General features: G+C 39.7%; 1 protein-coding gene across 6 annotated transcripts in view; it reads right to left on the reverse strand.

Annotated features, from left to right (window-relative positions):
- The window catches only part of LOC102223623 (nuclear factor 1 X-type), a 108,453-nt gene extending 97,446 nt beyond the window's left edge, over nt 1–11,007 (reverse strand). For 2 of the 6 annotated variants that reach the window (XM_014476157.2, XM_014476155.2), the window contains exon 1: nt 10,837–11,004. In XM_014476157.2, coding sequence (XP_014331643.1) covers nt 10,837–10,863 — 27 coding nt within the window. In that variant the 5' untranslated portion in view covers nt 10,864–11,004. Of the gene's footprint in view, nt 1–10,836 lie in introns of all 6 variants that reach the window. The other 4 variants (XM_023333858.1, XM_023333855.1, XM_023333857.1 and 1 more) reach the window with 4 other exon arrangements.
- Nucleotides 11,008–17,667: the final 6,660 nt, after the last annotated feature.

Consider the following 17,667-nt stretch of genomic DNA (forward strand, 5'->3'; position numbering starts at 1 on the left):
TTTGTTCCGCAATTACAAAGTGGGAACTTTTAATTGGTAATCCATGACATGGAGCATTCATATGACAGGACACTGTTGTCCATTTCTCTTAGACGCTCCTAAAAATGCACCAGGTCCCACTGACAACAACACTTTCTGTTGTGGAACAATAACTGAGAAGGTGCAACAAAAATAGCTTGAGGAAGACTTAAGTTTATCACACTGAATAGGATGAGGGTAAGAGTTGTGAAAACATCTCATGAACTAAATTTTTAGTAGCCTGGCCACTGCGTTCCGATGCAATATTGCTTGACCCTCATCTAAAAAAAAAAAGTCTAATTCGTTTTAACAAGTAACTATGGACCTGGTACAACTTAAAAACCTTCCAATTAAATGCTACACCTTGATTGTTGTTTAAGTTGAAGACAAATGTAAGTCCTCAGTAAAAACATGCAGTATCAAATACAATTTTTACAATTCAAATACAAACAAACAAACAAACAAGCTGTTTTGTCAGTTGTGTTGTTTTTATGCTTCTGGAAAGGAAAGCCCCAACGCATCACCTGCCATGTCACCACATATGCTCTTCTGGGATTACTTTTTGAAAAGCTTGCAACCCAACACGTGCAGCAACACCTGTGGGGTCACCAAACATTATACCCATATGCTGGTGTGTCCACACTACTCTTCACATAAATACCTGTAATGTCCCTGAGTTTGGGATTTTTCTGTGCTATGGCTTCTTTCTGAACATATATTCAAAGAAACCTTGATAGCACTGTATGGTGAGTGAGAAACGTCAATGAAGAGGAGCAGCAGAACAATAAAAACTTTACTCAGGTAGACCTACAGAATATATTATTACCATGACTGTTTTGCTTTGGTTTCAACGATGCAGCAAAGAAGCGCTCCATACCAAATACTTGCTCTGGTCTCTATCCAACTTAAGTTAGCAAGAAGTTCTAACATCCATTTTCCTTTAAAGATGAATTGTCCATAGATTGGTCCAACGTATTTCATTAAGCAAGCTGGAACAAGTCAATAAGAAAACGGTTTGTTAAAATAATCTGCAAAGCCACCACTTCCTGGAGCAGCGTTTCCCAGTTTCTGTCTTACTGTCTACATGTTTCAGATGGTTTGACGCGTCAACAAGGCTTATTTGAATAATTGCCCATTTGCAGGCTTTTGGAAAACTCATTAAGACACTGATATGGTATTTCAATCATTTGAATGAGGTACAGGGATGACATATGTACACTGGCTCCCGACTGTTAGGCCTGGTAAACAATCAAACAAGAGTGGCTTGTTTTTGGCTCATGAAATAGTTTTAAAATGTCCTATTGGGTTGTATGTTTAAGATGTTAGACTAGTAAAATCATTTCTGGCAGAGTATAGAGAGGCAGGTTGAGAAAAAATACATAATCTAAAGTAATGCGGTTCATTTCAATGGTGGAAAACTAAAAATTCTAAAATGAACTCAACTTATCACTTGATTTACTGCTTTAGTACCCTCTACAATAATTGGCAGCTCTGGTAAAGTAACACAGCAGAATAATCTCACATAGAAAAATTTTGAAAACTGCAACTTTTTATTTACTTTAGTGTGTTTGTATTGGGATCAAGGATGTGGCGTTAATGTCGAGCTGTGTCAGCACGGGGAACTTTATTTGTGCTGTGACGTTGCCACCACTTAACTTTTTTCTTATATTAAAGCAGCAGCTGACCGTGTGGGCGTGTTATTTCAATGCTGTGTGAGAGATTCCACGTGGTCAGTTAATATTAGCTCAATAAATCAAAAAGTAAATCTGGTCATCAATTTCACTTACAGTTTCAAGCATCCAACATGCCAAGGTGAGTGAAGAGTGTGCATTGCAAATGATCTGTATTTGATTAAGTAGTGTTATCATTGCAACATTTGAGTCAAAGTTGAATGGATTTTGCAACAGCGGTGTGCATAACTGTGTATATATGGGTGGGACTCAAAAAGGCTGAGTGTTTTTAAAGAAGATAAAATAGCGTATCCTATGACTGGGTTTGCAGATTAGCCTTTGGCTAGAAAACTTTAATGTTAAACAACTGTTGTATTGTTTTATTATGTAACTGTCTTATGTGCTTTGCTTGATTAAATAAACTTAAGGAACTATTGCAAAGTAAGGTGAAGACAGTGAGAAAGATGGTAGAGAAAGTACAAAATATCTCCCCAACATTTTGAGTCCATGTTTTATTTTAAAAGTTTTACAATTGCTAATGAATGGGTAGCACATTGTATGTATCGCAACACTAAGAAGAGTTCAACTGTACTTGAACTTGGGGATGTTTGCTGGCCACATGTGTAAGCTGAGGAAGGCCAGCATTCACTGTGGTTTCACTCTGCATAAACAGGGTCTTCTAACTAGCTTTGCATTTGTGCATCAGAGCCAGCATTTTAACACAATAAGACCTACCACCATGAAATGTTAGTTTACAGACAGCCTGATTACTTTAGATTTTTTTTTTCTAGGATCAGTTCTGGTCAGGCTGTCAAGCAGGCTGAATGATGAAGCTAGTCCTGAACTGTATGTCTGCAGGAGAGTTCTAATTTGACAAATCAAAACAGCAGTCATTCATGCTTTTCTCAGTGTTTTACAATAAAAATGCAGAAATAAATGATGTTGACAAGAACAATGAAAGCTGTAATGTGTTATTGCCTGACAGACGTTTTGGGGCAGACTTCTTCCAGAATGAAACCTGGAAGAGTCAGAATCAGCTTTCTTTTCTGAATCATCTAAATGCCCGTTGTTACAACCAGTTTCCTGAGATTTTCCTACCCTGTACGTAACACATTAATGTGATGTCTTCACTATTTTAAAAGTGAAGACATCACAGAAAAGGCAGTAGATCTACATCCACTGAGCAAATATGGGCTAAATTTCACACACTAGAGCTACCCTACGATTTTTAATTGGGCTCTCGTAGCTCGACATAGGGTGTACTTCCTCTAATTAGCTATATCTATAGCGTATAGGAGGGTGATGAAAGCATGCATGTGTAAAATCCTCTTTTGAACAACTGCAAACTAACTAAGAGCTTTAATTTCACGCTAGGCTGCATTGTCCCATTCAGTGGGGTTACCCCCACAAAAAAAGAAGCCTCTGAGAAAATCAAAAAAACGAGTGAAAAACACACCAGCTAGTCACGGGGGAGGGGGATGAAGACAGACAAAGAGAGACAAACAACAACAACAACAACTGAAACTCATCCTTCCACAATGCAGATCTCCACCAACCGTCGCTCCTTCTTTTAAAGGGAGCTAATTGAGGAGGTGGCGGGGGTGGAGGAGGAGGATGAAGATGAAGGGGAGTCTGTCTCAAGCAGCTATGAGAAATGAACTGCAGTTTGTTTGCTCTAGCATCTTCCCATCCCTTCATTCTTTATTGAGTCCTCATTTTTCCCACCCTCTGGTCTCCTCCACTCCCAAGTGATGTTGAAGCTCTAGTTGAAGAACTCTCTAGCCTCGAAGGGATAGTTCTGGATATTTCAGGTGAATTTTTGTTGGAAAGTTGTAAGCTGTCAGTGTCTTACTTGGAGCAGATAACTCTTGCCATTTTTATTTAGTGCAAGTTCAGATTAGTTGGTCCCAAAACAGAAACTAACAGCTGACACAAAAGCTTTATCATCTCCAAGCATTTCGAGTCTCAAAACCAGCATTAGCAGTTTGTTAATTGGGGGTTCTATACATAGAAACCAATGAATATTTACACAGGAAATGGAGGTTGATGGTGGTACACCACTAACGATTTTCATGTGTGAAATACGTACTGAGGATGCAACACATAGCTAATAGTCATTTAGCTAACTAGCAAATGTAATTTTACGAATGTTAAAGCAGTCACATTTGAATTTTATTTGCAGAGAAGCCACTAATTACTTATACTGTAAGTGGATATTGTGCGCCACCGAAGATCTTCCAATGTGAAACACATTCCGACAACTAAATGTAGAGTGATTCCTGTTAAAGTCACATAATTGTAATGAAGTGTAGCAAACAACAAAATGTTTGTTTATTCTACTGTGATATAGTTTTAAAGAGGATAAACGTGTGCTTCACGATTAGCACCTTTCAAGTTACCTGTTAGTTTAAGATACAAAATGAAAACACAACAGGAAACAGGGGTGCAGAGGGATTTCTTGTCATGAATTTATACAACTTTAAAGTGATGCAACACTTTTGGTCCAAATTAAGTCTCCCGTCCAAAAGCACTATGTAGATGCTGAATCAGCATTACTTCATCTGATGAAGCGAATGGAAGTCATTATTTTGAGCCCCAGTTAAGACATTCAGCTTGACATGCTGTGTCTGTCTGAGAAGCTTAAAGGCAACACACAAGGGCAGTGTCCAACGGCTGTCTCCACATGCACCCTCTTTTCATAAGTATCTGCAACTTTTTGTTATGTTTTCTCCTGCATAGCTGTAGCTATGCTTTTTTTTTTTTTTTTTTTAAAAAGCTTTCTTAGTCTTATTTTCTGTATTTAAATTCTATTCAATTCTTTTTTTTTATAAAGCGCCAATTCACAACAAATGTCATCTCAAAGCACTTTACTGAAAAAGACATCCTAGTTATCAAACTGTACAGTAAGCTTAATTAGTTACTCAGAATAGTTTAAAAAGTTTCGCCATAAGGAAACCCAGCACCAGATTGCATTAAGTGTTTTGATTTGCAGAATTATTTCTCCTGGAGGAACACATAGTAACAGCAGAAAATCGCTTGCATTGTGTCGTTGGCTTTACAGCAATTCCTCATACCGAGCATGCATGTAGCGACACCAGAGAAGAAAAACTCCCCTTTAACAGGAAAAAATCTCCAGCAGAACCGGCCTCAGTAAAAATTCCACCTTCCACGATCGTTTCCAGTCGTGGAATTGAATGTAACTTTTGTGAGCTACATGCCTAACCTCAGTTGATAAAGCTATAAGAGTAAAGACCCTTAAAATCCTGTCTTGTGTCACTCTGATAAGCCGAATTTCAAATATCCTTTTGTCTTGCTATTAAAATACATCATTTGACCCCAGTGTAAGCTATGCAGATCTGCTCATAAATTTGAACAGAACTTCACTTCAAAATTTGGAACTATATCTTTAATGTCCTAATTGTAGCATTCTCAAGATTTAACATAAAAAGCAAACGATAGGTAATTTTATTTTTCTTCTTCTACTGAGCATGGCATGTATGCATGTGGCCAGCTATATCTGAGGCCACCACAAGTCCGCCATCGGGGCTGCCTGTTTCAGCTGGCCGCAGATCAGCCGAAACCTAATCCACACTAGCAGGCAAAGGATGATGGAGGGGGCAAAAGAAGGGGGGGTGGAGGGGGGGCAACAATCCAGCCACACGAACACAAGCCCATCCATCCACGGGACAGCCACCTATTACCCTGCAATGCCAACTGCCTCGGTGGAGCATGATGAATCCATTTTCTATGGGCAGTCAGGGAGACTGCACAGATAAGGGATAAGCAGGGAGCCGCAGAGTTGGATTTACCCAACCTCGGAGGCAGATTCAAACACTTTCACCCAAACACGCTCAGGAAGAGGAGGTCTGTCCACACTCTGCAGTAAGGTTTATCTCAGAGGCCTGCTTAGAAGCATTTCTTTTCTAGTTACAAATAAAATATGACATGTTCAGTTTGAACAGATTTCAAATATTGAAACTGAGCTTGGGAAGGAGTCAATTCATGACTCGCAAATCAAGATTATTATTTTTTTTCTTCTCTTGCATTCAAACTGTATTTAGTCACTGTTCAGCTAATATTGACACGTGTGCTTCCCACTTCCCTGCTCTCTTTTCCTCCATTCCTGCCTACAAGCTCTGACTGTTGGCCAAAATGGTATAAGGTGGACCTGATCCGCCTCCGGCAGAAAGGATGAATAAGTAAAAAGAACACCGTGTACCCCCGGGTTCTGTGTGCAACCCACCACCTGCCTGTGGGCCTGCAGTCAACAGACCAGTTCCTCCCAGCTTACTGTCCACTAAACCAAAAAGGTTATTCTCCTTCTGCTTGTGCTATTCTTACCAATTTAGAATTAGAGGTGCATGTATGTAACTGTGTTCTTGTGTGTGCCGGTGCAAAGTGAGGCGGGTGCTGGCCGCTATGTTACCAGATCGTGCAGGCCCACCTCGGCTTACACCAGCACCGGCGCTGTCCATTCCCAGTGAAACCAGAACTGAGGGTTGACGCAGGAGATTCCTTGTCAAAAAAATGGGCCAGGAACATAAAACAAATCAAAAGGTGTGAATGACCATATGGTGAGCTCCAGGCCTCAAAAGATCGCACACTAAGAGATCTAAAAAAAAAGAAAAGAAAAAGCTACCCTTTTTCTGCAAATTCAGTCAAACTCAATTTAGACAAAGCTTGTCACCTACAGAACAACGTAGCAAGTTTATTTTTGTTCAAAATCACTGATCCAGATGAAATCTAGCACCTCTAAAACATCTTGTGACAAACCAAAGGTGTCGTTCATTTAGTTTTTTTCTTCTTTATTTCCTCCTCCTTCAGATGTGTTTACTTACATTCTGTACAGCTGCAAGCAAAAATATTTTAGCTATATGTACAAACACCCCATGGATTTCAGGAAGATTTGGCAACAATAAAACACATGGAAATGCTTCGGAAAGAGGACAGACAGCAGGTCTGACTCGCAGACTTTTCAGGATCTACGTCTGAATCTGGCAAAGAGCGTCGTCCACAATGTTGCATTGTGTAAGTTGATCCGCTTGCTTTTTGTACCTACTGTCATGTCATCAACTAAAATACACCCTGAGCAGAGTTAGCGAGGAGGTGAGGGGGTGGGGATCTTTAGTGAGTGACACTATCTATTGGTGTATTTGTTTCTCTATGAAACTAATGAAGAAAAGATTTAAAGAGCAGGATTTCACAAAATATAATAGTTTAAAAAAAAACCATTAATGAGAAATATCTTACACTGCTTTATGTGTATATAAGTTGATAACATCTTAATAGGCACCAGGATAATGTTGATTGCTAGCATTACTAAAGAGAACACAAATATTAACCTATATTGTGGAAATTTCATTTAAAAACCATAATTAAAGACAACATCCAAAAACCAATACAAATGGATACACTTAAAATAACTCTTTTGCCATATGCCCTTATGCTTTATCCCCAGTAAATGGTGAAAACAGCAAAAAAAATAGAATTGACTATGACATGGTTTTCAGTACATCAAACGTAAGTTAGATGGATTTTACAGAAAGAGGTGTGTCTGTAATCTTTAAAAAGTTTGAATTTTTATGAAGTACAACAATGGAAGTAAGCAATTCTTTAACGAGCTTGGTTTCTGCTGTCTGTACCCAATTGTTTGACAGAAAAAATAGGACTAGATAACATCTGTGAAGAAGATACTAAGGTAGATTTGGGGGAATTTATACATTATAATTCAAATCAACTTTAGATTTTTGCACATCCATGCACAATGTCACACATATGGAAAAATATATTATTTTCTATTTGAAAGAACGAGTTGTACCGATTATAGTCTACACAACTTACACGTTTTTCTGTTGCTATGACTACAGCATAGGCTAGTTTTTACGCTCGTTCTTGCAACAGTTTTGCCAAATTGCACAGAAAGAATTTCAAGCACTCATTTGATCTCCAAATTTGAAACACTTAGGAGAGGAATATAATCGGACATGAAACGTTTACAGAGAGAATCCGGCGAGCAAATAGGAACTTTTGTGTGCAAACTGCAGTCTCTTGCACATTGCTAAACATCACCGAGTTTGCAGCAGACCTTCAGAAGTTGGCGACGCACGCCAAAACGCGCCCCAGTCCGCATTAAGGGCTTATCTCAACAGGATAAAACGGGATTTAACCGGAGTCTGAAATAATTGATTTCAAAATGCAGCGCATAAAAGTTTTAATTAACGCATTAAAGCTTCATGCAAGTGCACTTCCGTCGCAAAGATATGAAACAACGCCATAACCAGCCTCCTGGTGATGTTTGGCGAGAGCGACTTTTGGCTGCTCTGGGTCCGTCAACCCTGCGTGGCCATTCCAACAAAGCTTTTACCCGCATTAATAATACATGCGTGATTGTTTGCATCAGATTTGAGTGTTTTTTTTTTTTTCATTTGATTTGTGAATTATTTAGACAACTGCGATCTCCGAGTTCACTTGATGTCGTTGCGCACGACTCCATCCATCATCTGCGAGATGAAGCTGAAGTTCATGTTTCTGACTACTGTTTAACTCAATATCATCTAAACGCTTTGGTGAAAATATATCTGTACTTGATGTCCAGCAGCAGACCCGCAGCAGATCAATATGGACCGCGCGCATATGGCAACACGCGCGTCCGTGCGCTGCGCTCGCGTGAGAGGATCTGCTGCCAATTAATTTTAATTAATGGAAAAAGAAAGAAAGAGGAAACTCGATGCGGACCTCTGCCTCATACCAGCGGGCTCGGAAAATTATCTGCACTAAATATGCAATAGGGCCGCAGGAGTTGTTTTACGGAGCTCATCAAATGAACTCTGTGTATTGATCATGAAAATATCTATTTGACACGCACACAGGGGTCAAGATCAGTCAAGGCGAGAGAGAAAAGACAGTCTGATGATGGCATCAGAGTTTATTCTAGAAAGAGAATCAGTAGGGATGATAATTTGTGAAAAGAGCTCGTGTTTCTGGCCATCTCTGCAGCTCAGAGGGCCCTGAAACAACACGCACGCGGAGAAAGGAATCTTGCATGGTTTCCACGGACTATTCTGTTAAAGGAAAAGGAATGGCCGTGAATGCCAAACGCAGCAAAATATAGCGCATGTGTGTGTGAAAGAGAGAGAGAGAGAGAGAGAGAGAGAGAGAGAGAGAGAGAGAGAGAGAGAGAGAGAGAGAGAGCGAGAGAGAGAGAGAGAGTGAGGTTCCGATAGAAATTTCCTCTATAGATTTGGTACAACTACCATTAAGGATCAAAGCAAGACGGGGCGACTCGGCAAGCGAGAGGAGCGCTGAGGCCCGTGACCTCCGTGGATCACAGAAAAATCTACCACGCATCGGTTTTCTAAGGTAATCAGCTCTGATTAGTTTTGTAAAGTCAAAATCAAGTCAAGTGATTTTTGAAAACATAAATAAATAATAAAAGAAAATAGATGATTAGTGATGGAGTTCCTGACAAAGAGGTTTTTAAAACAACAGCCACGCTGTAAGTTAATTATGTTAAACTACTGGTAATCTGCTAAATATAAAACTACTAAAAAAAAAATCTAAAAAGTTAAATATGATACATATTTGGACAATTTGGACAAAGAAACTCCAGCCAGCGGCAGTCCAGGGGAGAAACGCCTGAAGGGCGGCCTGAAGCTGCAGGCTCTCCCGCTGCTGCTGCACTTCTCCTCCGTTAACTCTGCAGTGACTGCACAAGACAAAAGAAACCAAAATGCATGAAACAAACACAGATGTAGGAGCGTATTTAGCCACGTGCCCGGGTCAGAACTCAAGGCGATGCAAGGAAAATGCTAAAGGTCACCTGCAGCTTGACCTTTGAGTTTGCAAAGTTATGAGCCAGAGCTGGTTCAATTTACAGACAAATTACTGTAAAATTATTATTATGTGTTTCGCTTACTAACACATACAGAAACACAAAATGAAAAATGTACCAATAAAAGCATTCATTTAAAAAAAAAAGAAAGAAAAGACGCTACAAGTGAAGAAGTGTGTGTGAAGCTAAATAATAGGGCTGTTCACCTTAGACCTTTTTATATTGTTTCAAATGAACAGTTTGAGTGAAATCTCATAAATGGAAAGAAAATTACAGGGTTTTCAGGTCATAAAAAAGATAATTGTAGACCGATCACTCTCTGCTACTGAGTGCCAACAGAAAATGAGGCCAAAAGGTAAAAAAATAAAATAAAATCCTACGTCTCTAGCATTTTATATAAACACAGGATTGTAAATATATTTAATATATGTGTTTTTTAAAAATACTTCTTATGCAAATTAATATTTGGTGTGATGATAATAATGTCGCACCTTCAGAATAAAGAAAACACTTCAGTCTCCTTTATGGAGCCTCATCGTGAAATCACGCACATGGATGAAATCATATAATTAATTAAATCTTGTAGTGACTCTGTTGCTTCTCTGAATAATAACGACGCAGCGTGGAGTCGCCACGCACACACGTGCAAGCTTTTATGCGTGAAAAGTAACCGCTGCTTTTTTCTTCTTTTTTTTTTAAGTGTCCCTTTAGGCAGAACATATTAAAGCTTCAGGGGCCGGGATTGGTGCACTTATACGGTGACCCGAAAAGGCCCCATACAGCCGATCGCATGATCACGGCGGAGATCTCCCTAAAAAAGCCGCAAAGTCAGAAAGTCAAAATAAAACATGTGATGAAGAACTCAAAGAAAAATATTAGTTTGATATATAATAAAGTCGGTTTTATCCCAGAGGCGTTTGCAGGACACCACCTCCTTCTTCCCCTTTTCCCTCCGACCCCCCGTTTAATATAAAATAGATTTGGGAGAAGCGCCATTTTCTCTCCAAACCATGCGCAATGAGACGCGCAAGTATAAGCCCGCTGGAGGAATGCCATGAGATAGAACCGAGAAGGAGAGAGAGAGAGGCGTAGAGGGAAGTTAAACATTACTCGGAGAAAGAGAGCAGAGTTAGGAAGGAGAGAGGGGGTAAAAAGCTCCTTAATGCGCAGCAAATGACAGGCAGCAGCAGCACAACACAACACAACACTGTAACCGCACAGTATACAGTAGGAACAAACCAGAGAGAGAACACCGGAAAACAGCAGCGGAGAGCAGCGCAACGAACGGCAGATTTTCTTCCCTTTTCTCTCTCATACCTGTGTCAAGCAGTAAGGGGAGTACATGGTGGAGCCTAGAGATGAAAACTGGAGAGGTTGATCACAAACTTGGATGGAGGTTCGCTGCGGTGCCGCATTGCAAAGCCGCTGTGGCTGAGTCCAGGCTGTATAACCCCGCCTCGCTCACAGTGAAAGCTCCGCACTAACTTTAGAGGAAAGTTTTTTTTTCTCTCTCCCTCTCTCTGCACCCTCCCTCCCTCACTCTTTCTCTCTGACTCTCCCCCTCTCTGTCCCTTATACCCGCTCCTCCATTACCTTCACACAAATCTAACTTTCAACATTAAGTTTTTCCCTCTTTAGCGAAGCTTCTGTCCAGGGCCGGTCCGAGGTTGGATGAGGCCCTGAGAATGATTACTGTTTTAATGGGGGGGGGCACAGAAGAGTTTTGGAAACTTATGGAGACGTGAGCTTTACAGCGACTCGCCAGATGTACTCTGCAGTTTTTATTGTAGGTTTTACATTTTCATGTGTAAAAAATGCACAACAGGAGAATATTGTGAAGGTTACTAGCCAGGGTTTTCTGTGTAATCAGTCAAACATATTTCAGGTAAAACTTACCACATAAAAAATGATTTCTTTTCTCTGTACCTAATTGATGTAAAACAATATTTGATCAAGTTAAAAATCTGTCTTCCTAAAAACAGAAATCCACAGACACATCTTGTGAGATCACATAACGCAACTGATCAGAGTTCTGTTAGAAATATCAATTTCTATAAATTTTTTCTATTTTGTTTTCCTCTTTATCCATATATTGTTAATCTGTGTATCCCCTTAAAGGTATTTAGTTGTGTTTACCAATGGCAGCGACTCAGCTCTTGTTTGTGTGGCGATGTCTGTGACCCAAACACACACAAAACACAACTAGCAGTTTCTGACTGAATTGCTCTGTATAAAAACTTTGTTGTTTTTTCTTTTTAATTTCTTTGTGAAGGGATCTTTTGTATTATATCTACTAATGCCTGCTGATTAACTTAATTCTTGCACCTCTTATGTCACTGACCCAAATTATGCACACAGGAAAATTATCTTCTTTTCTTGTTAAGTGCACTTTTAAAAACTTTGTTTCTATTTAAAGCCGGCTGGTGAAATCCATACTTCATTACCCAGCTGTTTTGTAGGTGTAAACTTGTTAGTGAATGAATACAGAACTATATTTTGAATGAGTTACTGACATTCTGTCCGTCTGCCTATCAACTGGACTACGACTAAGTTAATAGCTCTTACTTTTTACGCTGTTTAGCACTTTTTGCAAGCTTTGGTCACACTCTGACTTTCAATCTTTAAAATTGAGCAGTATTTCCTTTCTTTTTTCTGAAAACTGTATTTAAAAGTTCTTTGACTTTATAGTGGCCGATTTGCCTTATGATGATGGGTTTTTTTGTTTTTTTTGTTTTTTTTGCGCTTTCATATCCTTTGCCGTTACAAAGAATGCAGAAGCAAACCCAGCAGTGACCAAAATAGACACCAAAAAATGTTTTAAATTTACAGCTCAGATTCTGTGGTCTTTTGTCAGCCCATAATCTACTCCAAGAGGCCCCTGTGTTCTGTGTCCTGAATGTGAAGGTTTGCTATACAGTACACTGAATTCAACGTGTGCAGTGCAGTGTTTCTGTATGATGATCGTCTAAAATTGGGAGGTTCTAGTTTTCAGTTTACGAGGTGTTGCAGTGTAAGTTTCTGTTCTGCAAGAGGATTCTCTTTTGCCTATCAATTTCAATGTGAGGAGCTCTTCCTCTGAAGACCATTACTAAAATATTTTTTAAGAGATGAGGTATTTACAAAAACACTAATATCACTGGGAACCACCATGAGAAGAAACAAACAAACTTCGCTTTTGTGAAAAGTTCACTTTCAAATCTCTTGGTTATCTTTTTTTGGAATTTAAAGCTTTTCTGCAAACCATAGTTTTATGCCTGACCACAGAGAACAACATGTAATGGTCAGTTTTTATAATTGTTGTAAACTGTTATTCATTCAAGGTAAACCTCCTGCCGTCCCAAAAAAACATGCTTGCATGCAGACATGTCTCTAGTGACATCACATAAGGCACGAGACAATAAACCAGACATTTTGACTACCTCCACTTCTATTTTTCCTATTTTTCTTTTTCATTCACGGGATAATAACTAAATGTCTTCAAAAGTGCGTAGCAATAACATGTTTGAGCCATATATATATACTGTATATATATATATATATATATAAACATGGCATATTGTGCGTCTTGTCATGTCACAAGCAAACACAGATGAGATCCAGCAGCTTTTTTCTTCGGTGAGCTTTTTAAAAAAAATGTTTTACTTTGCAAATTCCCCAGCGGGAATCAAGACCTCATTACTTAGCAACTTTATCATTAATGGATATTTCATAATAAACACATTTACTATGGTTGGTGTCTTTAACTAACTCTATATTATATTCCAGCATTCTTTATACAAATAAAGAGACATAATAACCTGAACTCAGGGAACTTAACCGTTCAAATTGTGAGTCCTATTGTATGGAAGCAAATGCACTCTGTTTCTAATCAGGCTTGGCTTTATCCTCGCCCGCTCCCTGCTACTCAGTCTAATCAAACTCATATATGCAGGCAGAGTGCCTGCAATTATACATAAGCCCCTGCTCCATATGTGTGTGTGTGTATGTGTGTAGGGGTGAGTGTGTGTCTGCCTAAGTTGGAATACATTTTCTACATGTGCATACGTCTGTGAGTGTGTTTAAGTTGTGTAAAAGGGTGCGGTTTCAGGGGCTGAAGTCACCCTACTGCACTAATGCCAAGATTTTTTCGGGGGGATACGAAGCTGTGCAGCTTTACGAGACCTCAGCCTATGTACGATACTTAAGAGACACCACAAAAAAAGAAAAAAAAAGAAAAACGTGTATCAAGTACAGAACACAAGGTACGCGTACACCCATGCGTAGAGTTCTTACATGGGCACAAATGTCTGGTGGTTAAAGACGTGTTGGCACAAAACGACAGAAAAAGGAGAAGATTGAGAAGGAATAAAAAAACAGTAAAATGCAAAATAAATGTGAAAGAAAGTAAAGCATTTGTAGGTGCAGTGTTCCCTTGCCAGAGTCTCTCCTCTTTCCAAACCACACCCCACCACGGCACAGGCCCAAACCAAAAGCCTTTGTGTGTGCTCCCTCATTTTCTCTCTTTTCTCTCTCCGTCTTCCCCTTTCTGCCTTTTCTCTGTGGTTCTTTTTAGCGACGTTTTTCTCCCTTTTCTGTTTTCTAATCTTTTGCGTCTTTCTCTAGTTGCCTTCTCCATTGAACAAACCGCCCCTTTCAGCTGTCCAACTTTGCCGGCTGTTTGTGTTGTCATCTTGAGTCTGCCATTAAAGTGTCCGTCCCAGTAACAAATATACTATTGCAACCACTGGCGCTGCAGAACCTCAGTACTCATGGTTTGGTTTCCAAGTCCCTCTCCGGCCTGTGATCAAACAAGGAGACCTGTCTGTATATCACCTAGAAAAGCCGCTCTTGCGAGCACGGATCTGCTGGTTTCTGAGCCGTTAAAGAGCACATGAGAAAACCATATGGTCCTGTCTAAAGTTAGCATGTTGTGGTCTGCCGTTGACACGCGGTGCTGCCCATATACTTGATATTTCCCATCGCCTGTGGCTAGGCCATTAAATATTGAAAGTGATGTAGCATACTGATGCAGCCATTAGCATGCTAAATGTGCGAGACAGGTGGTTGAGGTCGCCTTTTCTCAAAAGGCAGGAAATATGTGAGTGGAAAATGTGCGTAACTGTGCCCATTTAGTTCGCTGTATAGTGTAAATATTGTTTGAGTAAGCTGTTTATATATGTTTTCTGGGAAGGGGGTCACTCCAAGTCAAATTTATACAGACATACGTGTGCAGCCAGAGAGAAATGGCTCATGGGCCACGGTGGCTTATAGGAGCGTATGATATCCAGCGTACATCCCAGAGACTGCACGGATCTGTTTCCAATCTGAGCGTGTGCGCGGAGCAATGTGTCACGCCTGCTGCTTTTCATGTGTTTACTGTGTTTAATAGCCACTCGAACGTTATACTTGGACTGGTTTGGATTACTGTGTTTGCATTCAGCGTGGAGAGAGAGCGAGAGAAAAAACTGTACAGATTTATTTTGCTAGTCTGATGTCATCACGTCTTAATTTTGGCATTAAGAAAAAAAACAAAAAAACCCCGGCACATATCAGATTAGAGGACACAGGCCAAGTGAGCGGGTTTCCAGCTGTCACATGCTAACCTGAAAAGCAGAGTTTTTTTTTTTACATATGTGTAAAAAAAAGGGGGTATGGGGGGAGGGCTACATGCTGCGCTTGTTGCACAGAGTGTATCCTGCATAAGTAAAAAGTGATGTTTAAACTAGCTTCAAATGTTGCTTTTCTCTTTATGCTAAAGATTTGCAGCTTTGAAGAATAAAAGGTTAAATGTAAGTGTGGAGTTGAAATTATTATGGTTCAATGGAATGTGTGGGGATTTTACAGTAAAACGAAAGTGATCTGAACAAGATAATGCCTGGTGGGGAACCTTGAATTTAGTTCGTGTACACATTAGGAGTTTGCCTCCAAAGTCAGAAAAAATGATCTTTCTGCTCCTGTCTAAAATATGTGGTGTAAAAAGCACAGATGAGGTACAAATTACACATGACTGCTTTGTTATTAACTGAATTGTTCAAAATTAAATGAATAGAGTATAAAGTGTGTGTGTGCTTGGTGGAGTGTATACCCTGTATGTGTCCGACACGAGGAAACATTCGGGCATCCCTGGGCCTCTAGTAGGATCGTCGTTCACCAGGTAAGTGTCAGTAGCCTGAAAAACAAACACAGTGAAAACAAAAGTGAGTGAGTTGAAGCATTTCGTGTTCATTGTTCCACCTTTACTTGTTGTTCTTTTCAGGCACAGCAATCACTGTTTAACAGCAGTGCATGAAACAGTATTTATTTGTTTTGGACTTTTCTATATCAGTTTGCAATGCCTTTTTACTGTGGTGAAAAGTACTTGTTATAATCTTTTAAGACTTGCAGTGCTTTCTACTTTTATGGGCACTGCTTGTAAATATTTGTATAAAGCCTTAAAATAATGTCACCCTGGAAAAAAAAGAACTCCCCACCTTTAATTTGAGGATTTTTTTTTTCACCACGGAAATATTTATTACTTAATTTAGTTAATTATTTGTTTGTTTTACCCTTAACAACTCTATAAAAGTATAATAATTAAAGCTTTTTTTTTTAGCATTATTATTCATTCCTGTGAGTTCAGGAACATTTAATTACAAATCCACAATGTTTTAATTGACAGCAATATAAAAATGACTGACCCCAGAGGACCAATTCTAACAGCCACTATTCGAAATAGGAAACACAACAGAACATCCCATTTAAAAGTCAGGCAGACATTTGAATGGTAGAAAAATATCAACGGAACCGATCCATATCTACAGTCAGAGTCCTGGTTCCATAATTCCTAACAGTTCCAATAAAATTAAATTCAACTGAAAAAATTATTCATTTATATCTTAAAGCTTTAGCTGAGTGTTGACGGAAACTTAATAAGTAAACTGTGACCAAATGTGCAGCAAAATTGCACAGAGACTAATTAGTCTCTTAGTCATTCCTCAAAATGGGAAAGACAAGAGAAATCAGACTGAAGTTCAACAGACGCTGGAAAAGACAAGAAAATCTATATAGATCTATATCTAAAGGTATAGATCTATATAAATATATATAATACTTTGCAATCAGTGTGGTCAAATCTTTGACGTTCATGTTTTTTTCTGAAAAAGGCATTTCCTAAAATATGCTTGCCTCATTACAATAATAATAATGAAGATAATAGTTATTCTTTCTCTAGAGAGGCTCTACAGCCCCATAAATCCACAGTCCAAATATCAAAGTGTATGCATGCATATGTGTGTAGGTGTGCATTCAGGGAGCTTCATTTGTATTCTAAGACAAGCAGGCAGGCGTAGAGGCAGGGTTCTGGCAGGGTCCGGAGCTGTGAAATAGGCTCTCCTTGCAGTTCTGCTGTTGATTGGATCAACCTATCCCCACTCAACTTCGCCAAAGGGAGCCCAAATCCCACAGTCGCTGCGGCGTTCTATGAAATCCTATTTCATTTCACAACTTTAACGGATAAAAAAGCGTGCACACCCGCTTGTGCCAGCCCAAGACCCCATGCACCATTCATTTACCGAAGGAGAATGAATGGTGCAACACACACAATATTTGTGTGTATTGAGATACACACAAATATATACTCTTCTGTCCCCCAGACCCCCCGCCCACCCGAAATATAATCTCCCATATATGTTTTTTTTTCACAAACATGTGCTACTTGCTTTGCACACAAACACACAGCAACACTCGCAAGCTCCCACCAGTGCACACGTGCATGCCACTTACGCAGACACACAGACACAAACCCCATAATAAGAGCCAGACGTTGGCAGACCACACAGCCCTGAGTTGTGGTGAAAACAAAGGCTATTCATATCCTTCGCAATGAGAGGTCTGTACAGCTCACTCTCCATCTCCCCCTCTACCCCGTCTTTTTATTACAGATAATCTGCACTCGCAAACCTCCTATTTTTCTGCAATTGTGCGATTTCTAATCATCTTTATTAGTCCATAAACATGTTTCTTTTTGGGGTTTTTTTTGTTTTCGGCCTGCTTTTATTGCGGAGGCCCTCGGCTCCTTGAGGGGGCAACACAGCGCCTATTGTTGAGTCTCACGATGCTGATGGAGCCAGGAACAGCGTGAGAGAGAGAGGCCTGCTGATAAGGCAAAGCATTATGGGAGCAGGCTAGTGG

The sequence above is a fragment of the Xiphophorus maculatus genome, chromosome 5 (assembly GCF_002775205.1).
Source record: "Xiphophorus maculatus strain JP 163 A chromosome 5, X_maculatus-5.0-male, whole genome shotgun sequence".
Lineage (NCBI taxonomy): Eukaryota > Metazoa > Chordata > Actinopteri > Cyprinodontiformes > Poeciliidae > Xiphophorus > Xiphophorus maculatus.